This window comes from Salminus brasiliensis, chromosome 21 (genome assembly GCF_030463535.1).
Source record: "Salminus brasiliensis chromosome 21, fSalBra1.hap2, whole genome shotgun sequence".
Classification (NCBI taxonomy): domain Eukaryota; kingdom Metazoa; phylum Chordata; class Actinopteri; order Characiformes; family Bryconidae; genus Salminus; species Salminus brasiliensis.
In genome coordinates, this window is record NC_132898.1 from 3,692,304 (window position 1) to 3,719,838 (window position 27,535).

Below are 27,535 nucleotides of genomic sequence, written 5' to 3' on the forward strand. Positions count from 1 at the left end.
GCTAGCTAAATATCTTAAATTTTTATTTATAAGATAATTCCTGACCAAAAATTCTAGCTATTTATTTATTAGTGGTGTTTATGAACTTTAAACGGGGTTAAATGTAGTGTAAATGTGAATTTCCTCACTAGTTTGCCTCTCTAACCTGCTGATCTTATTAATGTCCATTTTTGTTTAGTAAATATCTTCATATATATGATTTTTATTCATAAGATGATTCCTGACCTGAAATATTTGTATTAGCTATTTTTATTATCAGTGTTTATCAATGGTAAATTGAATGTAGTTTAGTGTAAATGTGAATTTCCTGACTGGTCTGTCTCTCTAGCCTGCTAAACAACCAGCTAGCTAAATATCTTAAATTTTTATTTATAAGATAATTCCTGACCTAAAATTTTAGCTATTTATTATGGTGTTTACGGTTATAAATGTAGTGTAAATGTGAATTTCCTGCCTGATTTGCTTTCTCTAACCTGCTGATCTTATTAATGTCCAATTTTGTTTAGTAAATATCTTAGTAGTAGTTTTTATTAATACCTTGATTCCTGTCCTGAAATATTTTTATTAGCAGTGTTTATGAATGGTAAATTGAATGTAGCTTTAGTATAAATGTGAATTTCCTGACTGGTCTGTCTCTCTAGCCTGCTAAACAGTCAGCTAGCTAGCTAAATATCTTAAATTTTTATTTATAAGATAATTCCTGACCTAAAATTTTAGCTATTTATTTATTAGTGGTGTTTATGAACTTTAAACGAGGTTAAATGTAGTGTAAATGTGAATTTCCTGACTGATTTGCCTCTCTAACCTGCTGATCTTATTAATGTCCAATTTGGTTTAGTAAATATCTTCAGTTTTTATTAATAACTTGATTCCTGTCCTGAAATATTTTTGTTAGCAGTGTTTATGAGTGCTGAACGGGTTTGAATGTAGTATAAATGTGAATTTCCTAACTGGTTTGCCTCTCTAGCCGGCATAACAGTTTTCATTTATAAGATGAAGTAGTGTAAATGTGAATTTCCTGCCTGATTTGCTTTCTCTAACCTGCTGAGCTTAATAATGTCCAGTTTTTAAGGACCAAAGCAGAAGCAGGTGTGGAGAAGCTCGGACCTTAGCTTGGATAAGTTAGCTATATTAGGCAGCTTGGTTTAGGTGGTACATTAAGTTAAGTTTTATATATATTTATTATTTAATTAGATATAATATCAATGCTTAGATTAGAGTAAAAATACATATAAATATATATAATTGTATGTGGACTTGAACTTTGTTTGGCACTTCTGGTTTTCTAGCAGGCTAAAATCTGTTTTTCTCAAAAGCTAGACTTCCAAATTCTTGAATAAACAGCTGTTAATTATGTTTTTTAATCTAATGACAAGGAACAAGTTATTAGGCCCTACTTTACTTTGGGTTAATAGTGAACTGATGTAGTCCAGTTCATAAATCAAGTTAAGCACGTCTTAATAGCTACAACCACTTTAATTACCTACAATAAAAAATAAAAATAAATACAATTAATAAAAGGTGGTTTCAGTATGTTTTACAGGTTTAACCTATAGAAATATAACAAGCTGTAAAAAAAAAAAAAAAGTCAGTCAATAAATAAGCCTTGGCTTTTCTTTGGTGTGATGAGCAATGTCCTCTAATTGTTTCCTTTTCCTGTTATGCGGGTTGCTTCTATACATGAAACGTTGTGCTGTGCCTCACTTTGTGTCTGTGTAAGCGAGTGCTGGGGACAGTTGTCTCTACAAACGTACAAAACCACTTTAGATGGTGTTGTTGCTCAAGTCTTGTTTCACTAAAGGCAACTAATCAGGCCAGGAAGAGCAGTCCCAGCAGTCAGTTTGACAGAGCATCATTTTAGTTAAAATTGAAAATCAGGTTAACGTCAAAAACCCAACATTGGGTTGATGTCAAGCTCCAATGTTGGACAATTACTTAGCACCATGCCTTAAAACCAACAATTTATGAATTGTGCTTAAAAATGTTAGAATTTCACATTGTGTGGTCGTTCACTTTACAAAGTTTAGCAGATGTTGGTTTTGGGATCCATACTTCACAACTATATATTGGTATTTTATGTCAATATGATGTTGGCAAGTGACATTTGTAAGATGTTGGATTTTGGTTACTCTACATTACAACATATAATCAACAAAATATCAACTTCAGCTCTCGTCACTATTCTACATCAATTTGACAATGGTGTTAATGGTTGTCACTCAACGTCACAACGCCTATCGATGTTGGTGGCCAGCTAGGATGGCCAGGCCAGATGATCTCAGGCTTTATATAGGTATTAATGTCGGCCAATGTGGCGGAGCATATAAATTCTTTGAAATATGATTACCTGATCTATGGACACGTCAAGGGCTTTGACCACATATCCTGTATCCACCCGTTTCACATTTAAAGATGGATGAACATCCAGATGGATAAGGAGAATGATGGGCGTAACATCTTTGCAGAGCATCAAAGGGAGATGAGCTGGGGTGAAATGAGGCATGTGTGGTTGACACATTTGAACCCTGGCTTTGGGAGGGGTCTCATTTTGGCACTTGTATTAAAAAAGCAAGCCGGGATTCTTATCTATCACTGTCCAGCCAAATCTGTGTTTTTTTAAGTGAACTTTGCTCAGCTGGTGACAGTAACTCAACCTGGCAGGGCCAACAGTGCAATGGCCTGCTTTGTCCATTACTGCTGTGCTCAGGGAGTTAGAGTACTGTCAGATGGATGTATTGATGCCATATCTTTTCATAATTTGCATGGAAGTAGGGTGATTTTTGCTTCAGGACTTGGAATATCTAAAAATGCACTGAAAATCAGATTCAAATCAGCTCTGGATAGAGATTGTCTTCATTATTCACGCAGCGAATTTCCCCTTTGGGGTACTTGCGGCCAGGGTGTTGGCTGAGTTTGTCCGGCTCGCTGGTCCAAGTCTGAGGAAGTTCTTAAGTACAGTCAATGTGAAACCAAACTAGAACTGGAAGCTGTAATAACATAAGCAAGAGGGTAACATGTAACTGTACACTGTAAGACGTACCGGAGACAGGTCATAAATTCTTATCGATCGTGTTTGTCTTTTGATATTTCTCTCATGCTTTCTTGAAAGTTTTGTCTCCTCAATGTCCTTCAGGACAGTTTAAAGGGAATAACATAAGCTGGTCAGATGGATCCCATTTCCAACTTGGTTGTGGCAAGGTTGACATAGCATGATTTCTATTTTGTGGTTTTACATAGTCAAAGAGTGTGGATTTAGGGGAACGGGGCAAAAACCCAGGGGTTTTGTCTTGTTTACTGGAGTTCGGGACATCCCATTATGTCTTATAGAGAAGATTAAAGAGATTTCAATTAGGTTTCCACTGGAGCGTAGGTGAATCTTAGTACTTGACTGCCTCCTGGACCTGGTCTGATATATAGACTGTGCTTTGTACTTCTCACATATGCAGGACTCATGCTGGTATGGGTCTGATTTATACATTTCAAATCTGGTTCCGCTTATCTGAGCATCTGTGTCTATTTAATGTCCTTTTTGGGCTCTCATCTGTACTCTTCAAAAGGCCCATGGCAGTCTTACACATGGGTTCAGTAAGCTGCATATTTGTTTCCTCTGAAAAGTGATGTTTTTAACCCAACACATTGTTTTAACATGCTGCGTTCCTGTCAATGTACACTGTTTGCCCACCATATACAGTAGCTTTAGATACATGCCCAGCATATCTACTGCAATCAATGGTATTATTAGGGAGTTTGCTCCTCACTTATCTGGGAAGACTTTGCCTTAGATGTTGGAACAGTGCTTGATTGCATGGTCAGGTCAGGTACTGATGTTTGGTGATTAGTCCTGATTGTCCAGTTCATCCCCAAGGTATTGAGGGTAAGTTCCATAACTTTGGAGAGCATAGGCTGTGTCCCTATTGTGCACTACATGCTAAAACTAAGGTATAGACTAAAAACTAATCTTAATAGTGCGGGTTAGTACACACAACATACATCACTGCAAGTTCCCCAGCCGCCATTGCCACGGCACTTGCATCGTTATCCGCCATTTGTTTAATAATTGTTCCACACGTGAGTCTTACACTTTTATCTATACTATATACTTCATACTCAAAAGCTAGTTAGTGTTAGTAATTAGGATGTGATCGGTATGCGCCCATAGTTTCACGGCTCCAGAGGCTTTATACCTGTTTACCCAGCAATTGGCATTGGGCATGGTGACCTTTGGCTTATGTGTGGCTACTCCAGAGCTTTCCAGTCTATTGGTGATATGTTAGGCAAGCAATATCCCTACTTTTATCATTTACATTACACTAGTTATCATCATTAATTCATAAACAAGCCTGTTGGAAATTTGTAAACGTTAGATAGCTGGCTATTCAAGTTGCTGCTGGTGAATTCCCTGTGTTCCTATTCAAATAGCCCATGAAGATAAATTCTATGCTATTTGTGCTCGCAGCTGTGGTTTATTATTAGTAATAATCAGAGTTTACCTAAGGGGGCACTGTCAAGGCTACAGTGAAACTACAGGGATGCCTTCCTTGAAGCCCAGTCTGTTTTGTGGAAGGTTTTTAGGCCTACTCTTAAATTAACCCTTTTGATGTCTCCTGAGACACTTTCCTTTTTTGCGGTCAGGCAGTCAGTCTCTCTCAACTTCCCTTTTTAGAAGACCTTTGGAAAAGACCTTTGGAAGACCTTGGGTGGCGCTCCTCTGTTCTCCTTCATCCAAGTCTAAGATCATTACAGGCTGGAAAGATGAGGCAGTTGCTTTCACTGTAGTGGAGGAAGAGGGTCATTGTCCTTTTTGACAGAGAGAACCCACTGTGACATGAGGTCAAGACTCAGGATGTGGTTCTCGGAGATCACTTTTCTCATGCCGTGTTTACACTGGGGTAGTATTACTGCACATAGTGTAGGGCTACATTATGCTCTGGAAGTGGAGATGATTACATCAGATAAGAGTTTAAGCTTTTACACCATGGGGCCACTTGAGGTTTGAGCAGCACAGGGGCTATAAAGCATTTTCACAGGGGCTTTTTATTGCTGCAGTTCCTACCCTGGATTGTTCCAGGACAAATTGAGCGATACATTGTTGCGGACCATTTTTGTTATGCTGGTGACAGGGTGAGGGACAAGGTCATAGGCATGTTTGGATTTTGTGGGGTCTATGAGTGGAGGGGAGGTCAATGTCTCCTTTCCAGGCTTCCCTATCCATCTGTTTTCATTTCTCTAAGGTAGCTTGGATGTCATTGCACTTGCACATTACACAGTCCACCTACTTTACCCAGGGTGGTGGTGGTTGTGCTGCCAATGAACCACAGGACATTTTAGTTCTTTCAAAGGAACTTTCTCAATTTGAGTTTCTCATTGTTTTTGCTTATTCATACTCGTTGTGCAGAATGATGATGCTGTTCACAGCTCATGATTCAGTTGTATAAGGATCCAGATCCACTCTTTTGAGTGCTGTGGTCAGGGTGTTACTCTGTATTCATTCTGTTTACTGGTCCAAGTCCACGGAAGTCCTAAACTACGTCTGTGGGAAACAAAGCTAGCACTGGAAGGTGAAACAACATTAGCAGGGGGATGCTACGTGCAGTCAAACCATTGTGAAAAAGGCTATTGTAGTTATTGAGGCTCAGTTGTCTCACAAGTATTTTTTGTTCCTTCCTCTCCTGCTGTTTCCTGAGTGTGGAGGAGTGGAAGAAGAGAAGAAAGGGAAAAAAGAGAGAAAGAGGAGGACACAGACCACCCAAAAAGAATGTCACCAGTGTCCCTCTCTCTCACACGTTGTCTTCTGCGGTCTGCTATGCTTTGTAGCTTCAGCAGAATGTGGAAAATTGTGACTGGGTCATTTAGAATTAAGTTTCCCACAGAAAAAAATATTTTTGTCATATTTTTGTGTAAGCCTGGCAATGCTAATGGAATCAATGGGCAACCTAATGGACACAAAATTGGCCACACAAATCAATCGGTCACAATGTTCCTCGTAAGAAGAACGGAATGATCTCATCTGGTGTTTTGGCTGGAGATACGAGACGAGGTGATTAGATGAGGTGATCCTTTCTAGCAGCTGTGATCAACCTTGTTTTTTTACGGATAGGTTTTGTATGTCAGAATTATTGCCTAAAACCAAATTATTGTGCATATGTGATGCAGACTGCTGTCATAAATATTTGATGCCTCACCCTTTACAAACACAGTGCTCCTTCAAGGAATTTCAAGGAAGTTCTGAAGCTTTCCAAGGAACACTGTTCTTCCAGATGTTTAGATGTTCCTTTCCAAGAACAAAGGACAGGGTGGGAGTCTTAGCTGACATGTTTTTTTAATGATAGTGAGTAGATTCTGTGAAGTCCTCAAACCAAACTAGCTTATGCGTCTCTGAAAAATAAAGGTGCCCATATACCTCTTTGAGGCATGCTGTAGAAGACCCACTTTTGTTTTTTGGTCCATGGCATCCCTGGAAAAACAATTGTTGGAAGCCTCTTTATTTTTTAAGACTGTACACTGTTAAAAGAACAATATCCTTGAGGAACATTTGGAGGTTCTTCAGTTTGAACCTCTTAAGGTGCTTTGAGGAACCTTTAAGGACCCTTCTTCTAAAAACCTTCTACACTCCATAAAAAAGGTTTCTCCACAGTTTCAAATGAAAGACTCTCCAAAAGTTCCTCAAGGATCTTGTCAGCTTGTTGAGGAACGTCTGGAAGTTTTAGAATTTGAAACTGTGAAGGAACGTTTTAAGGTGCTTTAATTTTTTTGAAGGTTTCTTAAGGGTTCCTTAAATCACCATAAGAGATTCCTCTACAGTTTCAAACTAAAGAACATCCAGAAGTTCCTTAAGGATCCTGCCCTTTCAACAACAGTGTACAGTATACAACTGAGGGAAATTAAAAGATGCCAAAGGTGTAGCTCTATCAACACCTCCTGAACAGGTGGCAGGTTTCAGACACAAGCCAGTAAGCCAGATAAGGCATCAGTATAATTGTAATAAAACTGCACTCAATCCTTTGCTCTCAGGTTGCGTGTCTTGGTCAGGGAATTGGCACAATGACAAACATTGTCCATGGCAAGTGGCTCAATAGTCTATTGTATTGCTCCTCTATTATCTTAATTAATTGCCCCTTATCTTCATCAAGTCAACAATAACAGAGTTTTGCCAAGTGGAGGGCTTCCTTCCCAGCGTGCATCTGAGTAAACCTGCCGCCTGGCGCCGACTTCAGGAAGACTCAGAAAGAGGCTGGAAGTGACTCCATGTGGGGCAGACTGAGGGAGGTTTCCTCTGTACATGCAACCAGCTGTCGAACTAAAGAATAGCACCAGACACTGAGATGTTGCAGTGTTCTCCTGTAAATCCTGCATGCGATGTTATGACTCTGAGAGCTCTGAAGCTTGGTAGAGTTGCCAAAAAATGACGACACAATTGGGAAGTACAGTTGACGTGGACAAGTCTATTTTCGTCCTCCATTGTTCTTGGTTTTGAGTGACTACACTGTGTTGAGTAGATTAAGCAACTGTTTGTTCTTGTATTACAGCAATTCCAATGGCAGGCACTGTGTTTGGGGTACTAACCAACCCCTGTGGGCTTTAGTGATTCTTATAGAATGGAAACACAATATCTATGTGGTCACTGTGTGCTTGTAATGTCAGGATGGTTGGCTTTAGCGGGCCTACGACTATGGCGTCATTGTTCAGGTTTCAGGCCATACTCCAGATGAAACAGGAAACAGTCCTCCTGATAACAAGATAACCCAGTGTCCAGGCTTTTGGAGAATCTACTCGAAGATGTGTGCTCTTGTAGTCACATTGCTACTGCCAAAAATATTAAGCTACTGATCCAGAGAATGAAAATTAAATCTTCTGTGCTTCTGAGATCATCACAACTCCCTTATCTGAACTCAGTTGCTACTACATATCTGACACCAGCCTTTCCTCCATACGTAGCACATGGTGATGGAAGCCACACCTGGACAGAGATAGCTCCCCCTCGCACTGGGTGGGAGGGTTAGGTTGACCCCTGCGATCTCGGCGTGTCAGAGAGTGCTCTGCAGGGAACCTCGCATCCCAGCTCTTACTGTGTTTCTTCCTGCATTATAGAAACCAGCACTGGAATTCTACTTCAGGCCAAAGGGGCCAAGATAAATCAGGTGGAGATTACGGGGAAGTACGCATCAGACTGACTCGCTAGAGGAGATAAAAACCCATTGTCAAAGGGGCTTGCTTTTCGTCTCTGATTTACTACCCATCCTGTATCATCCTGCAGACTCGACTCTTCCATGGTTAGTGGAACCAAAGGCACATGTGCCTAATGGCTATAACCAAAGGATTACGGCTGTCCTCGTAATTTTGCATTCCGCACACTATCTGCTTTGGGTTGGGTGTCTTGGTGTAAATCGCTTGCGTCACGCTGCATAAGTTATCACAACTCTGGCCTCCAAGTAAGCAGCGCTAACATCAGGGGGGGCAGTGTAGCGTTTGTAATTTTGCAGCCTGTACGTCATGTGCTGTCTCCTGACAGAACCGTGAAATACTGCAGGGATCAGCAAATTGCTTTCAGAGTAAAGCTGCAGGTAACAGTAATTGTTCTCTTGCTTTAGCTTATGCCCTCTTAGGTCTTACTGTATATAAACTTAGAGCTTAGATGTTCCCCAGGCACTGCAGTTGTGGCTCATCCTGGCTAAGTAAGTGTCCTAACTCCTGCCCTGAGGCCATGGCTAGAGATAAATGGAGCACTCTGGAAGTACTTTGCTTAATTGTGGCAAAGGGCCTTATAATTAGGTCTACCAAGCTCAGGAGGCATTTTCATTAAACAGAGACATGTTTAGAACACACGTATAAAGATGTACAGCTATACCCTTGCATTTAACAGGCCTGCATATACAGTATACACCAGCAGAACACTTATTTAGGCTAAATGCCTATCACCGCATCTGAAAAGTCCATATTGAGAGGACTAGGAATTAAACTGCTTTCACGCCAAGTTAATGTGGTCTGATTTGGTTGTTTGTGTGTCAGACAGAAAACTTGAGTTTCCTCTATAGTGATTTAAAGGTGGTACGACAATCCAAGCTGTCTGGAATGATGTCACTGGGACCACCAGGGACGAAACCACCCTCTATCATCGTAACTCACTGTAGACTGAAAATTGGAGAAATGAGAAGCACATTTACAAAGTCAGTGCTCTAAAAATGGAACAATTAAGAACCTAAACTCTCCAACTTTGGAAAAACAAGATGGTACGATACATCACAACTTTCATGCAGTTATCTTTGACTTTGTCTTATTGTTGTTTGCTGGTTATTTTGGAACTTGACCAGCAGTGTGGAGGTGGATGTCTTACACAATTGCTTCTCATGAAAATGACATGGATTGCTCTTGTCAATGGTTTTATACGTGTCAGTGAGGCGGGAGAGCAGAGATATATGTTTATGGGACATGAGCAATTATACCTGGACTTCAATATACCTGCTTCATATTACGAATGAATTTGTCCCACTTGTGCCACCACAACAGATGTGACCATTTGAAGCCCTCTGAAGGTGTCCTGGGGTATCTGGCAATAATATCTGGCTGCAGAGCCTTTACGTCCTGTAAGCTGTGAGGCCGGGCCTCTATAGAGACATCAATGTGCTCTAATGACCCTGTTACCGGTTCATCGGTTCACTAGTTGTCCTTTCTTGGAGCACTTTTGACCACTTTTGGTACTGACTACTGCATCCAGGGAACACCTCTCAAGACCTGCCTAATTTGGAGATGACCCATGTTCTTATGCTTGGCCATTTGGCCTGCTTTCCTGCTTTTCACACATTGCCTTCAAGAACTGGCTGGTCACTTGCTGCCTAATAAAGGAGCCTCTTGACAGATGCTTCTGTAGATGAAGATAATCAGTGTTTTTCACTTCACCTGTGTGTGGTATTAATGTTATGGGTGATTGGTGTATATTGTCACTGTCATGCAAAATCTTGTATCTCCATTTTTGCCACTTGTGACATTGTGACATAATGTAAACTTAGCAGTTCTTATAGTTCTTTTCATTGATCAAATATGATGAATGGACCAATAGAAATGCTCCAAAATGACTTGCAATGTTTTTCTTACGCTGACAACTATCGAGAGCTATGAAGGCTTTTTCTTCTTCTGTAAAGTTGCCTTTTTGTAGACACAAATGTTTCTGCATGACAGTAACAATGTGTAAACTGCAGATTTAATATGATAGGAAAGAAAAATGTGTAAACAGTCCTGCCTCTTCTGTACAGTGACGCCTAGTCGTCTACATGTATACAGTCCCTAAAATAAACTTTACCTTTTTTGACCTGTCCAGTTAGGTGAACTGCTTTGATAGTTCTTCTGTTTATTGTTAATCTGTGTCGTGTTTATAAACTACACAGATTCGCTCTGATAAAAACAGCCGTGCCGCGTTTTGATGTGGCTTTTTGGCAAGGATGCTGAGTTTATTGTTATTGTCTTCGCACTGAAGCAAATTGGTTTGAAGTGCAGCAGGTGCTGTCTCCACTGCATTCAACGCAGACCAAATAACAACTAAAGCCACATATTGTGTCTAGACAGGGATGTTAACAAGCTGCCTTTCACTACTAAGACCCCCTGCGGAGAGAAGATAGAGCAGAGCCAATATTTATAAAGTGTCCTAAAGTCTGAGCTGATACAGGATCATCTTACTCTCTTTCCAGTTCATTCACAAAAAGAGAACCATAGCATTTTGCCTCTAAGAACTTAATTAATAATAAAATAAGGCCTCATCTATTGCAGAGGTCACAGAGGCCTTAGGCTACTTTGCTGTAAATCTCAGAGAGGAAATCTCCTGTGTGGACCTTCTCCAAACATCTAATGGGAAAATTGTCACCATCCCTGGTTAGCGTAGTCCTGCTGTGTGTTTTTAACGGAAATCGTCTAAAGGAGGTGGTCTCCCACAGGCTGTACAGAACAACAAGGTCATGGCACGCTGAATTGTTTTCAGTGTTTGTTCTCCGCACAAGCCCAGATCAAGTTTGATCAGGAGGAAACCATGAGGAATTCTGTACATTGTGCTCTTTTGCTTTCCTGTTGCTTTGCAGTTAGGATTTGTACAGTTTGGGCTATTTGGTAGTTATTATGGCTATTGTGGAATTCAAATGCATGTGGGGGCATCTGTATCTCATCTGGGCTGTTATTTAAATGCCTTGTGGGATTCACGGGGTGCATTCTTCTCTTCCTTCACCAGCACACTCTAATATGAACTGTCTGAGATGAATGCTTATACTGTGAAGACTTTATTTAGCTGACTGCCCTCTACTTCAATTGCCATCTCATCCAGTAGATGTAATATACATACTGTGTTTAACCGCTGTGCTTGCTTATTTTGCTGCGGGCAGAAGAAATGAACCCCAGGCTCCATAATTTGCAGTATATATGGATAGGAAACCACCAGTAATTGGGTGCAAATTGACTGATTACTTATCTATGAGTTTTTCCCATCTGGCATACGCTGCTGTTTTATGATTCCCAGATCTCACCAAGGGTACGTTCCTTTGGGCAGCAGCAGGGGTCCGGGCGATGGAGTGACGGGGGATGAAAAGGTCTTTCTTTCACTCCGAGGCTTTGTGGGGGCATGAGACGTAGTTCTGGGAGCTTGTATGGGAATTGGTCACTGCCGAATAGCAAGTGAATTGCTGTGAATGCCCTCCACCCTGAAATTGTTCCGTGTTGTGCACAATTAGTGGCTTGAATAGCGCGAGTGGGGCTCTTGGATACATAGGGGATTAAGAATGAGATTGAGCAGAGATGTGAGAACCATCAGTGAGCCGGCTGCAAATCTGCACCCATACTATGTATAGACCTGTATGTTGGGTGAAATATTGACCAGCATTGCATTAGGGAGAAGTACAGGCCTGTTTTTCATTTGGGAGGTAATGCATAATTTCAAGGTAACCCATAGGTGGCCCATTCATTTGAGATTCCTCATAAATAGCCAGGAATAAACTGGACTTTGTCATCCTCACACATTTGCTGGAGTTAGATCTGGCAGGCTGCTTCATAATATTTACAATGGAAGATTAGCAAACCACTGAGTCGTACTATTAATAAACATATCTCTGAGGTTTCATTTTATTTGTATGTCAGCCAAGCTGTGAGCTACAGTTGGAGATGTGATTTTAGTTTCCATGTCTGATATCACTTGGAATACTGTAGAATCTGTCTTCCATTATATTACAATGATGTTATCTGTAGGTCTCTGAACCCTATGTTAGATTTGTGGACACAGTGAATGTGTTTTTCATCTTTATGATGTTCAAGTTCTCAAGATCTTCTATCTCCTGTTGACTCATACATTTTCAAGAATACACACATCCTGAGAAACGCTCCTCGGGTCTTTGTCTTATTGTTGTTTGCTGGTTAATGGCTAGTGTGAGCACCAGTGCAAGGAATTACTGGAATTTCACCAGCAGTGTGGAGGTGGGTGTCTTATACAATTGCTTCTCATGAAAATGACATGGATTGCTCTTGTGGTTTTATACGCGTCAGTGAGGCGGGGGAGCAGAGATGTGTGTTTTTGGGACATGAGCAATGAAACCAGGCTTTTATATACCTGCTTCATATTACATTATCAACTGTTAGGATTGTCACTATGCCAGACGTTTGCTCAGAAAATTTGAGCAGGCCCATGTCTGCTTGACCGTTCAGATCAAATTTAAACCCTCTGTAAAGACCACTGACTTTCACTCTTTCAAGCAAAGCTACCAGAAGACACTCCCCAGGATAGAAATGCCCCCATGTCCACTTTTGTCTTAATAGCAGCTCCTGGGTCTTCTCAAAGTCAACACATCTGAAGTGGACAGTAAATCTCTTTGTTTTCCTGGCCACTTCACCTTGCCAGATGTGGATTTCTGGAGGAGAGGAATCCAGTGCTTTGATTGGCCCAGCGGCCTGGTATGTGAAGGAGTGTAGCTTTCTCTAAGCCAGTGCTCCTGGACTCCACCTCAGACCTGGACTAGAGGTGCTTTTTGTTATTGCAGAGGGCTAGGTCTCTGGGCTGATGGTGTGGGAGTGCTCTCCACAAGACTGAATGGCTTCAAATACTTTCTGACAGCTGACGCACAATCGAGACCAATGAGTCTTCTCAGGAACCAGTGTGTGCACCCACCTCCAGCTTTCAAATGTACTCTCCCACTAATACAGAACTGCCAGATTATGCTTTGGTGATTTTTGGGAGTATTTCTGTGGTCAAAGTGGAGAAATATCTTATGCATCATACGCAGCTCAATCATCTTTGTTACTTTTGTTGTATCTTTCCATGCAGACATTAACAAGGATAGAGGGAACTATAAGGAACTGTTTCAGTGTTAGCAGTACCCCGGTTCCTATAAGACCTCACAGAGAGATCTTGTTTGGTGTGTAGGACGCATATCAACCTGAGTGCTGAGCCCTTCAACAAACAAGTGAACAAAAATGACCTTGGCTATAGTAATCATATTAAAGTCTAGTTAATGACCTAGACAATGAGTTACATTAAGCATGACTAATTAGAGTCCTTCACACTGTCCTTCTTCCTTTCTTCCCATTCAGAGGCATCAGCACTGGCTGGCAGTCCCGGGGTCTAATTTGTCAATCAGTGCCCATAGGAGTGATTGGCAGACACTTGGTGGCACTTTACATACTGGCTGCAGTTGACAGATCAGTTGTCTGATGTTGTAATTCCCGATGAGGCTAGCTGAGACCAGCCTTAATGTGTTTGGCTTGCTTCTAGATTGTTATAGCATGAGTCGCATCAATAAAAGGCCAACTATGGAAACAGTGCGCCTTCCAAATGCATGTGTTTGAGCTTCGGAATGAAAGGAATCGGTTTGAATTAGAAAGTGTTTGCTTCTAAAGCTCTTTTTGGATACACGTCCCGCCGGCATTAAGCCGCTGTCTTTGTATGTGCCTAAGCAGGGGACCTGGCTGCTTGTTTTTCCGCTAGTTGAGTCCAGTGTTGTCTGCTCTCAGGGTGGCAGGTCTTTTCACAGCTCAGTAAAGATTCCAATGAGAGAAATAACCTTTCTCTCCCCAGTCTGTTGGACTTCATTGAAAGCATTGTTCTTCTTCATCCCTTTTATACTAAGATGGTGGTTGTTGAAATTGTTGTAGGTTTGGCCATTAAATAAACTAACTGCTGAATTTTGCATAAAATCATGCACAATAAATGACCAAAAAAGCATATAGGTCTAGTTCCTGCATGTGTGAAAAGAAATATTATGAAAGTGGTGGCAGACAGTTTTGAATAAATGAATGGTTGTTTGAAACATAATATATTAAATATTTTCTTTGGTGAATGAATAATCAGGGGCAGAATATGTTATTTAATCTAATCATCATAATTTAGATTTTCTGAACTATTAACAGTACATTTAACTATGATCTAGTTGAATAGGGAGCATTTCAAGCTGTAAAGTAGCCTAGTCCAGTGTTTCTCAGCCAGACCCCAGGCACTGGGAGCTAGGTTGGAACACAATTGTGAGCTTGTGAATTGTGAAGAAACACAGGTCTGTAACTCTTTACATTTACATTTATGGCATTTGATTCATGTTCAACAGTAGAGATGGACGGATCAGTGTTTTTGGGGACGATGATAAAAAAATGTCTGACGGCCGGAGTGGAGCCAACACACAGTGCAGAGTACACTGGCTTTAATGAACTTCTGTGAGCTATGTGGTTGGGAACAAGCTCCGTAGTTCCATCTGACGGCTAAGTAAGGAACCAAGGAGCCTCACGCAGAGCTGCTGAAATCCTTAACCCGTGAATATAATCTGACGGAATCTCGGGATCAGCTAATTAGAGAAATATCAGCTGATTGTTGATTGCATGTTTTGCAGATATTGGCTGATACTGATACATAGCTGATCGCGTTTTTCCATCTCTATTGCACAGGTAGGTGAATTTAGTGTTAGGAGTCCTGCCCAAGGACCAGAGACCAGAGAATTAAACCTTATGAATTTAATACTTTTTAACTACTCTAATTCGCATAGCAAAACAAAAGTAGTGACTCTCGTAATGTTTCTAAGGGTTGATGCCCATCTTCACTTTTTAATCATCATAACTAAAAGAGTTATTTTCTGAATGGGGGACATTTGCTGTTGAGAGCCCAACTCACAAAGTACCCTTTGCAGTCCAACTTCACAAACACCATTGTCGCACTGCATATCTGATTAATTATCCTGCATCAGGGAAGGTGACAGTGTCTAAAGTGGCGGGACGTCGTTGTCAGACACGGTGAGCGATTGCTGAAGCACAGCCAAGGAAAGGCCTCCTGCTGATCCCTTCATTCTGACCGATCCCAAGCCCACCAAGGCCAGAAAGGGAAGTGAAGGCGATCATCCATTACACTGACAGCACCCTACGCTCTTTTCAGTTCAACAGCAGCCATTGTCAAAGCCTGAACCTCTGTGTATTTATTTTCTTTCAGTTTTTCAACAAAGCCTTGTATATTTGTTTGATTGCTGTCTTGATATTCGTTCACCTTCTATTCCAAGTATCTCTCCTCAGACTCTGCTGAAAACTTTTGAAGGAAATGTACTATTTGCCTACTTACAGCCCAGCTAACTGTAGGTTGTTTAGGCTGTAGCATGGAAAGCAGTCATGACCGAAACTGCTTCACATACAGCAGCCTTGTCACATGGAAGTGCCTCAATATCAGCTGCTTCCTGTTCCTGATGTGTGATGCGTTTCCCACAACTTGCACGTTTGTTTTCTTTCCTTGTATTGAAAAAGCTGATGACCAGCTTTTGTCTGGGTCACAGGAACCAAAGCTGTAGGCCTTCTTTGACTTTATTTAAATTTAAATTTAGGTATGCAGGTCTTCGCCAGAAACAACACTGTCCATATATTAAGTATAGTTGCATGCTAAAGTGTCAGTTTCTTCTTTCCTTGCTAAACAACTGTTATTATGAATTCGCTCTACATTTTTGGCTAGTTTTTCATTGCAGGGTGTGCTTATGTGTATTGAATTACCATACAGAGTGTGTATCAGTCTCTGGAATACACCATACCTCTGAATGTGAGAGGTCTGCACATAGTGAGACAGCAAGCCAGAAGTCTCTTTAGAGCTGTTAACAATGATTGAAACCATGTTGCTTATTCTTTATAAATCAAGGCCACTGAAGAAGGGGAACTCCCGTTGTAACAAGAACATATAGCCAGGGTGTAATTCTAGTTCCTTCTTTTCTCCCAAATGAATTCCGCTCCTGTTGACATAAGCATTAAAAGCTCTAAATTAATATTAAGTATATTTCTTGGTGCATTAATGTCAGACAGATTGCTTCCACCTTGCAAAGAACATGTGTTGTCACTCAGTCAAGAATGTTGCATTGCTTTGATTAATGCTTGAGCAGTGATTTGGGGGAAGTTAATAAGAGTCCCTTTTTTCGGAGCTGAGCACCTGCATTTAACTCTGGCCACTGTTGTAAATCCAACCTCAGGCATGGGCCCAGGCACTGTGGAGATGAAGTAGGTCTGGGGTGTAAATCAGCCTAGGGCTTAACATCTTACCGAGCTGCTGCTGTAAAACTGTCATCTCTTCCAAACCGTCTGATGCTCCCCAATCACCCTCCTCTGGATCTGAGAATCTTAAGTAGAAATCCAGGAGTTATGAACATGGAGTGATAACGGAGGAAAGATGAATCCATGCAGCTTGACATGCAGAAATTGAGTTTGAATTATTTGAATAGAAATAATTAATATGTACCTAAAAAGGTCAAAGGCCTCTTGTTTGGGAGCAGCCTGTTTCTGTTTTTTAAAGATTGTGGTACACGTTACTATTTCGATGTGGCTGCTTAATTGGCACATCTTCTAAGGTTGTGAAAGAGTGGAAAAAAGTGTTCATTTTGCATATGTTTAGACCTAAGCTCATTTAAAACTCCCTAGGGGTCCTTGTGGTAGCATAAGTGTGGCTCTATGGCTCACTCCACAATAACCCTCGCATGGGAAAAAGGTCTAGCCATTGAATGGGAGGTCTACCCATTCAGTGAGTTTTCCTATTTTGAGACTTTCTCAACCAGTGTAGAGCAAAACGACTGACAGTGAGGTCAAATAAAATTTAAATTCATTTCAAATAGGCCTCTAAATATCTCCGCCATGTGATTGTTTACCTTTACAGAATCTATTTATGGTGTCTATGCCGGCTTTATAGGAGTCGTTCAAGTGTTTCGAGGTTACACAAGCAATTTGTTTACGTAGTGTGACCTCTGTAGGGAAAGGGAATCGAGATTGTGGGGGGCTGATTAGCCATGGGAACACTTCTCTAAACAATGCCTCAGTTTCCCCCCCGGCAAAAACCTCGTCCAGTGGAGGTCACACGCTGGCACGCTGCTCACACATTTCGGGATCAGGTATCGGCTTTCTGGTCAGCTTGGATAATCTCATTTGCCCTTTAAGACTCCATTGCCCTTAAGTACCCGCCGTCACCTCTTGTGCTGAAGCACTTCTCCAAGTACTGCTGAGCTCAGGATGTCGTCAGACAAGGAGCGTGGCTCCACAGATCAGGATGTGCAGTTGGATGGAATGCCACAGGCATTCAAGGGTTCACTCTGGAGTTCACTCTTGTTCAGAAAACAAGACGCTGATGAACAGGGCTAGTGTCGTTGTGCAGGAATGTCATCTGGAGCCCTCTTCAACCAAGGAGGCAAAGCATCCTCGAGTTTAAGAGGAAAAGGGCCTATTTTTCCCCTTGTTTGGTCATTCGTCAATTCAGAGGACTGCTGAGTATCCAGCAATTCTCTAGCCATACATGGGCATGCTCTGTAGAAAAACTAGTTAAAACTAAGTGGTCAAAGCTTGGTGAGCACGGGATGTTTGTTTAAACGGTTGAATTGTGAATAGTAGTTAAAATCACATGTTGTTTAAGTGGGCGTAAAATAATGTATTCATGTCATTACACTGTTTGTAATGAAGTATGCAGTTGGCCGGTGTTCTTTAAGCACTGACGATATTCACGATATGCTCAGAAGAGTAATTTATCATAATACAATAAAATATTGTCATATTGCCCACCTGGATGAGATGAGGTTTTACTGTATATCTTATCTATATGCAATAGTTATAAACTTTATATAGACTGTTGTTATTAGTATTAGTGCAGTCGTTGTCTAAATTTGATTGTGCTTGATTATAATTGGAGTGAACGGAATAAATTAGACTTTGATATTGATTAGTGGGCAATTATTTTAATTCAGTAAGTTACACAAATAAATGAAAGCGCCAAAAAATAAAGGTGCTACAAAAGGTGCTTTGAGCAATGCTAGAGAAGAACCCTTTTTGGTTCCATAAAGAAACATTTGTTGAATGTTTAAACCTGTAACCTGTTTTTACAATTTAAAGAAGTAGCTCATTCATTACCAACATAAAGGTCCTTTACACTCACATCTTTTAAGAGTGAAGGCCTTGCTGATATATAGTGAAGTTAACACACATATGTGTCCAGTCTCTGCAGGTCTCCAGTGAATGCTAACTTTTACCAGTAAAAATATTTGTAGTTGTTGATGTTTGTGAACAGTTCATTGCTGAACTTTCCATGTCTGATCCATGCATGTGTTCTCCACAGCAGAACAAAGGTAATGTGACAGAGAACACTTCCTGCACTTGAAGCTAAGGAAACTGGAGATGAAGGTTGCAGGATCATTGAGGACATGGCCACTGCTGGCTGTGCTGCTTCAGGTTCTGTTGCCTTTCATCAAAGCCAGCGTGACCTGGAGGCAGAATGGACCACGACTGCAGCTGTCCCACACAGGTCAGAAACCATCTATTAAAAGTGATATAGTAACTACTATAAAGGATTCAGTATCTACTGTAAATGATTTAGAATCTGCTATAATTGAGTCATCAATTACTAGTTTATTTATAGTAATTACAATTACTATAAATTCTTAAGTAACTTCTACACATTATTCAGTTATTCAGTGCAATAAATGATTCATTAAGTGCAATAAATTATTTAGTAACTGCTATAAATAATTCAGTTTCTATTATAATTGATTTATTAACTGCTAAAATGATTCAGTAACTACAAATAAATTATCCAGTAACTTCAGTAACTGTGGTCTGAGGGCAAGGAATAAATATATATTCCTGTAAAAACTGGTCTTTGGGGTTTAAAGAGTTAAAGCCATTCTTCATATTTTATTTTTCCTCCACATCATGTTTTAGACGTGTCTCTTCCTCAAGCTCTTCCAGAAATATGGAACTTTAACTTCAGTTGAGGGGCTTATGCCAACCATGGACATTCTGCCAAAAGTTTTGTTGCTTAGCTGGACCGATTACTAAAATTAACTGGACCTGTGGGAGGTGCAATTAAAAACTACCAAAATCACCTGTAAATGTTTAAAAACATGTGGGTGTTTTTTAACACATATCTCAACAACATTAAGGGCCTTTGGAAAGTACTTTCAAATGACTAGGGCTGAGGGAATTGTAGCCTGAGCTGGTTTTATAAAAGCCAATTTCTCTGCAGTTGTCCATACCCAGCAGCAAGTGACACTAAATTCCAAACTTCATCAACACTGTGCAGTACAGGAATTAGGCCATATTGAGCAACATTAACTTCTTCCTTGATGACAATAGCAGAAGTTGCAACCAATAATGACAGTAATTCAGCAGACGTTCCATAAAGAATGGTGTTATGTTCTGGTATTGCTGTAACTTTTGGTATTGTGTAATTTTGAACATTTAACATTCTGCCCTGTCAGGGTTGTGGCTTTAATGAGGTGAGAACTATTAGCAGTGGCCCTAACTATCTTGCTATACATCCGCATGGCCCTCAGGATATCAGCAGGGTCAATGCCCTTATTAAAATACAGCTTACTAGAGGAAGCTGCTCGAGCTAAGTAGCAATGCTGTTAACTCTTGCTTCCCTAAAATGAAGACAGCACTGGCAATGTTTTCATGACACTACAGGGACTGCAGTCTACACATTTGGACTGTAGATGGTGTTAAAATATAAGTGTAAACATATGAAATGAAGGACTGGAGAAGGATCACTTTCAGTGAGTTCACTGGGAAATATACAGTGTCATCCTTGCTTAGTAAGTAGATATATAGTACCAGTCAGTCAGAAGTTTGGGCACACCTAGTTAAATGTTCTCAGATCATGATCTTAAAAAAAAACTTTGATCTAAATATGAGGGTGACCACTGTGGGCACATGGGTATTCACCGTAGTTAGGATGTCATGGCGGGTGGGGAGGGATTATTTGGTCATATAGGCTATTATGGCTATTTATTGGTCTGTACATTAACATGCTGTAGCTGCATAGTTTGAGGGGTATATCCACCCTCACACATACACACTGCCACAGCACTACAAACTTAAGCTTACTTGAAACCCCCCAGCCACAACATCCTAACTACGGAAACCTGTGTGTCCCCAGTGTCCTCTTTTTTGAAAACAAAAATAGTCACCCTAGCATTTGCAGTGACAAGATGACCTGCACACATTCAACCAGGTATGCCCAAATTATTGATTGTTATTGATTGTTAAGTTAACTTACAATTACTGTTATTATTTACAAATAAATGCATACTGCCCAAATAAATGGCTATACAGTCCTTTTGCACTGTACTGTAAATTCATCATTTGGTCAGTTTTGTCTCCTTGTTTTTTTAGTTTTTAATTTTTAATGTTTTACAGGATTTTAAACCTTATCAGTTTTTACAAAATGTTATCACTCGCATGTGGTCAGCAGTTACAGTGTCCAAAAACTCACAATCCAACAGATAAAGTCTTGCCTCTGGTGATATATCCCTAGGCATCCCACCGCGTGTCTGTCTGGTCATTCCCGCCACACTGGCGCTCATCCCCAGAGTCTCTTCTGTTATCAGCTCATCCCAGTCAACCTCCGGTACTGACCTCTAGAACCTTCCGGAACCAACCAGGACTTGGCCGGCTTCCTGACAGGAAAGTTCCATACGGGGAGGTGTCGGACAGTGCCTTATCCTCTCCGCTGCCAATGTGCTTCCCATTATCTTCAGGCATGTTAAAGCTAGGTCTCAAACATACGTATCGTCTTTGAGGCGCCATTTATTTATGACACAAGAGTCACAGACCTCAAGAGGTGAGCTGAGAGATGCCAAACACAGATATTATTCATTAACAATGGAGATGGGTGACTTGTTTTGCTTGCAGGTATCTTCAAAGAGGCCAGCCAAGTCCCTCAGGAAATGATCACAAGAAAAGCACTAAGCAATTCTGGAAAAGTTTGGATACAACTCTTACATTTAGAGGTCAGCTGTCAAATTTTAGCTGAATCCTCTTTACAGCACTATAGAAAGAGCTTGAGACTCTTTTGGGCAGCAAGTGTTTTAGATCAACCTTCTTGATAATATTAAGTATGGTTTGTGTGAGTCTTCTGCATAAATGACGTCAAAAGATTGGGCCAGTTGGGAATATTGTTTTTTGAAGGAGTTGACGCCTTATTGCTTGCTTAACCTCTAAGTCAAAGCATGCTGACAGAAAGATATACAAAGTGGTGGCTTCTGGCATCACTTTCAGGGCATTTCCAGTGTAATTCCCCCTCCAAGACGTATCCCTGATGGATGACACTGATATTATAGTTGATCAAACACAAAGTAAACAGGCCTTGCGGTTGTGAATGACATAATGAAGTTTCGCAATTACCATTTTGACAACTGCATGTCTTGGAGACTGTGGTATGAAGATAGTGACTAATGACTCTAGCCTATTAGACTCTACTAAAAAAATAACAGCAACATTGGTAAATCTGTAATTTTTGGGGAATCCTGAAAGCATGCCTGTTTCTCACGGCCTGAACCTGCAGTGGCATGCAAAACATTTTGGCCTCCCTGGTCAAACTTTTCTATTAAATAGTTAAGCAAGTAAAAATGAGCTGTTTCCAGTGGACATAAGTCTTTTAACACCTCAATAGCTTTTTTATAACCATGCTAAAGATTAGTAATCAGTAACTACATGCAAAGCTATGCAAACTGTCTGAGTTGTTCCTAAGTTATAACAGTTGGGAAAATAGCCAGGAACTAGAGAATTTTAGGATGTGAAAGCTTCAAAACGACAACAAAGGGAAAGGACCTGAAGCAAAAGTATGGACACACAGCATGGTCACTGCTTGGTTGTTTCTTTTGTAGTCAAACAGGGGGGCCTAGCAAACCTAAAAGTAGTACTCTCTAAAAGTTTGCTTGGTCTTCCAGACCTCAACTTGATTTCCACCATTTCTGTTAACTGTCATTTCTAATTACACTACAAACTGAGAAGATGGCTACCTTCATCCCCATATGTTGCGTGCATGGTTCTTGGAATGCAACTTGTAGGAAGTAGTTCCTGATAGCTGCTTGTGCCATCTGGAGTCATGGCAACGACCTCTGACTGTGTGACATCTGTGTACATGTCAGGGATAGCTCTGTGCTTTGCCTTTTGAGCTAATGAACCTGTCAGGGCATGGACGCTGAACAGATCCTACAGCCTTGATGAAGAATGCTGTTAATTAGAGGACGGGCTCGGTGAAGCATTGGGTCGCTTGCTTTGTGGCATGGGGGCATATCTGTGGCTTCCACACTATGCCAAGCAGATGGCTGATTGTTATAAAAAGAATACTGCCTTTATCTTATGCAGAAGAGAAGGGTCACTGTTTTAGCGAAAATCTTGCAAACATTCTTCAAAGAGATCAGAGGCCTGGTCCTACTGATAGATCACACCTCACACTCAAAGAAACTATTCTAGTAATCTTACTCTTCTACCAGATTACTCCATCTTCATGGCCACTGGTGATAGCAATCAGAAGTCTTCCCGACTCATCTTCAGGAGATAAGAAATTCTACCTGGTTGTTAGTGATTGGATATCTCAGACAGTGCAGCATGGGGCCTAGATTGTCTTGAATCAGCCTCCCTTGACTGAAGTCTCTCTACACACTGCATGTAGGGGGTGTATTGGCATATGGAGGTGACGTGTTACAGGACATACTGGAGCGAAATTAAGAAAACAGCCCACAGGACTGCCGCTCAACCGTGACAGCCTGTTATCACTGCTCTGCATTCTCAAAGCTCCGCTGACCTCTAAAGCTCTGTCAACCCCTTTACAAGGTAGTCACAGACTCGTCTCACAGCCTGGCCGCTAATTAAATGAATAATTCAATTGTGTTCTTTGCCTTTGAGAGAAACAAATTCAGAGATTGAGATCATCTGTTGCACTACAACCAAATTTACATCTACATCCATGGCAGTGACCACATACACCCAGCGACCACATACACCTCAGTGCCAGTGAAGCAACTGAGGTTTAGATACCTTGCTCACAAGCAGGCAAAAATCTTTGTTGTGAATGTTGAGGGAGGGGGGCTGGGGATTGAACTGGTGACCAGCCAGTGGATCGAACTAGGGACTTTTTAGAGACTGCTTCTATAACCTTTAGGCCACAGCTCTCCCATATGATGTCTTGTTAAATGAGCAAGACTGATTAAATATAGAAAAACAATAGCATATCACACACATCACATTTTCATTTCTAAAATTAAAAAGGCAAAAGATAAATCTTGCCATTTTTGGTAAAAGCTGACAAAACTCTAAGTAGATGTGAAGACCAGACATTGGCCAATAAGTACAACAATGTCTTAGAGTGCAACCTTCCTAGAACGAGTGTAAAAAGGGACTAAAATGTGAGAATCTGTCTTGTGTGGATGTCCCCAGATACAGACTAGCTTGGGGTTACTGATGTATATCAGAGAAAAGCCCTATAAAACTACAAACATCTTAATAACACAATGTTGCTACAAATCACCCTTAAAATTGCTTAGGGATACTGCCCAAGTCTGATTAAAACACTGCCAGAAGTAGGGCTGATCATCACTGTTTGGGCTGGAGCTGCCTTGGAATCAATCAGTAATCCTAGTGAGTCAGAGACGAATTCTAGCACATAGCTAATATTCATTGCTTGATTTTAGACTGATTGAGCTCATTCATTGCAGTGCTGTCGGGAGTCAGGGTATTACCCTGTGAAATCTAAGAATCATTATGCTTTTCTTTTGTTGAATGGTCATTACTCAGAAACATCGGTCACGTAGACCATCACACGCAAGGGTGTTTGGAAACAATAGAAAGCAGAGTCACATAATCTGATGGGCACCACTTAAAATTTGAATTTGAATGGGGTTATTACCATGTGAGTCACATTTATTGGTTCGTTGTCAAGGCATTGTTTATTTAAAAAAGTACTCCGCTCCAGTTGCAGTCCAGTGTTATTGGCAAGAGCAATAGGTTAGTTATCTCATCTTTTGTGGAGACTGAAAGGTGAATGGGTGTTTAAGAATTTGCATGCTGTTGGGTACTGTTGAATGTCCATGTTCTCAGTGCAAAAATGCTCATCTGTTTAAACCAGTGTGTGAATATGTTGAAAAACAACCCTCAATTGTTTACAATATCTTATAAAAAAAGTCAGAAGAATTATAAAGATTTGCATGGGATTTAGGATACCATCTTTGAGAGTGGACCAAAACTAAGCCCATTCCTTTGCCTTATTCTTTACCTTTACAAACATTTTTTTTAAATTATTTATTTGTTTGTAGAATCTTTCCGTTTTTTCTCAATTTGGTGCTGCCAATTAATTCAATAGGAGGATAAGGACCTAATATATGTGTCCTCTAATACTAGCTAGAGTAACACGTCTTCACCTCGCACAGTCCGCTTGGTGTGTATGGAGGCGGCATTTCTAATGCATTCATTATTGCGCGACTGGCTAAAATATTGGTAATTTTCATTGTCGTAAACACACATGCAAGTAAACACAATGGGCAATATCGAGGTCAGCAAAAAGGATTGAGATCATGTCCATTTATTGCTCTCACTCCCCACATCACTTAAGTGTGATGCTGGTCGGCACAGTGACTCAGAGCTGGGTACTCAGCATTTTTTTTCTGGACGTGCTGGTTGCTCAGTGATGTTGCATTGGCGGCAGTTCGAAAAAAGGCGGTAGCTAGAGGCATGCGTCAGTCCTCACCCTCCCTGGGTGGGGTAATTGGTAATTATTTTGTAAAAATTCCCATTTCCCCCCCCTAGAAAAGGATTTTCCCACACGGAAGTCAGGATGTGTTGCTTAATATGTTGCTCTTGAGTTCAACTGAAAATAAAATTGAGAGTTGGTCCATTAGGAAAAGTGAGGGCACTCTCTCTGTTCTCTTTTCAACAAAAAACAGAAATCCTGTTTGAAAAGATGGAGCATGTGGATCACCTCCATTTTACCCTGAGCTCTTTTGCTTGGGTCAGCGGCAACCAGTCACCGTAATCACCCACTGCAGAAGGTGTCGAGGGTCGACCTCATTAGTAGGAGGATGGGCAACAGAGGAGAAAAAGAAGCTGGGCGACAAAAATTGGAAGGAATTCCTTTCTCCTTCTCTCTCGTTCTCTCTCTCTCAACCACTCACACATGCACTGCTTTCAAAGGCAAAGCATAATGAGACACACTGTATGACTCAACAGTGTTACATTAAACCAAGTGCTATGGAACAGGTTACTACTGGATCGTGCCTTACAATGTGGGACCACACAGTTTCTGTAGCAGGGTAAAAGAGCCTTGGTTCTGATGTAAATGGTTTTCTATAACCCTGTGTAGAGGGTGTAAGAAGAGCGTCACATCAAGGGACTCTCAAATGCTTGAGGTAGAATAAATGAATTCCGAAGCGTAGCTGAATAAAGGAGTGTACTGTGTCAAAGAATCGGTTTGCCCTCATTAAGAAATCTAATGAGAGTGGGAGAAAGGATTTGGGATTAGTGAGAGGAGAAGGTTATGGTGAAGTAGGGTGAAATAGAGGACAAACAGTAAGACAGACAAGTAGAAAAGAGTATGGGAAAGCTATTAAGAACAAAGCATGCAATGAAGGGATAGTATGGGGTGTATAAGGCTACAGTGTGCTGCATCTGTACTAACTGGTCGATGCTTATACTGAATCCCTACCATGGAACATGTTCAGCCATAATATCATCATAGACGCTGTCTTAACACCAAGGGGCTATATAACAAATGTAACATCGTAACATCCATTGGCAATAATGTGTCTCCAAGCTTGACCAGGCACAGGGCAGTCTCAGACCAGGGTTCCACCTGTTCCAGATCAGGGTCTAATCCCGTCTCTGGTCATATCTGAGCATATCTAAAGCAAATAACTCTTTCACCTACTTGCATAGTAGTGCTACTATGTCTTCACGTGAATCCTGATTCAGTTTGGGCAAGTTCAAGTACACTACACTGTATGGACAACAGTACTGGGACACCTACACATTACATCTACGGCTTTAGTGACATCCCATTCTAATTTAATCAGCATTAATATTAAGAAACAGGTCTATGTGCTGCTTAGTTTGAAATGTTATTTTAAAGGGAAGTGGTGTGAAGACTATGGAATTAATGTGTGGCAAAATCAACATCGCTACCGCAGCATTAACAGCACGCTGGCTGCCTGGACCTGCCCAGCATCCCTACCACAGTAAACTAGTAACAAGGCCTGAGTCCTTTTCCAGGCAGGGTCACATGAAATGGTACAGTAAACATAATAGAGGTCTTTTTATGCCAAAGAACCTTTTTCACAATAAAGAGCAGATATTGAAATTCCAATGGCGTTCTGGCAAAATTAGGCTAGCTTTTCTTGTTAGCCATCACTGTTTTTATGTGTGCATTGTTTCCAGAAGATCCAGTCATTTTACAGAAGATAGTATCCCCTTATCAGACCACAGCTCAAAGTCAGGCTTAATCTAAAGAGATATACAGTATTACATAGATTGAAAACTCTGAAAAAAATGAAAAAAAGAAAGAAAAAGGCCACAACACATCTCTCCATCATATTTCACTGTATGAGCCTAGACCTTTTCAAGAGCAGCACTGTTTGATTTGGGATTATCCCAAGCCTGCATACCACACAACTGTAGAGGATTCTCTCTGGACCTGTTAAAGGCAGGAGGAAACCAGAGAGGATCCACTTTTTCACCTTCGTGTACTCCCTCTTGGCCGCCCTGAACAAACAACTGGAAAATATCTCGGAAATCAAACATGGGTAGGACCTGGCACAGAAATCCACTGAAAGGAGGAAGATTTGCTATTTGATACATGAGAAAAGTAAACAGCCGCTCTTCAGTTCCTCCAACTCCCTCCCATTCATCTCCACGACCACAAAAACACATCATCATAACTGTTTCTTACAGAGCATTTATGATTTGTTGTCTGATCCCATCAAGGGGATATTTAGTGCAGTTTTATGGGGATACTTAGTGTTTCGTCAGCTGCCGTAGAGAATTACCCTGCGGTGTCAGTGTAGCTGATACTGTTGTTAGGCCTACAGAAATCCATTACTGTTGTTTAAACTTCCAGAAGGCAAACGTAATCTCTCCACTGGTGTGCCGTCATAGCTCCCAGTCGCTTGCTTTTATCGCCTTGCTTTGTTTTCATTTCATTCCAGCCGTGCTAATGTATGTAAACACTGTTGCGTGATACTGTGACACTATGATGCTCTGGTATACCCAGCAGCTGGAGAACCAAAGCATTTCCTGGTGTACTTTATAAAACTGACAGAGA

The 27,535-nt window shown here is 40.9% G+C and overlaps 1 protein-coding gene across 2 annotated transcripts in view; it reads left to right on the forward strand.

Annotated features, from left to right (window-relative positions):
- The window catches only part of LOC140542617 (semaphorin-3D), a 57,281-nt gene that overhangs the window by 462 nt on the left and 29,284 nt on the right, over positions 1 to 27,535 (forward strand). The window contains exon 2 of one of the 2 annotated variants that reach the window (XM_072665407.1): positions 18,560 to 18,745. In XM_072665407.1, the coding sequence (XP_072521508.1) occupies positions 18,619 to 18,745 (127 nt within the window). In that variant the 5' untranslated portion in view covers positions 18,560 to 18,618. The remainder of the gene's footprint in view (positions 1 to 18,559; positions 18,746 to 27,535) is intronic. The other variant, XM_072665408.1, reaches the window with a different exon arrangement.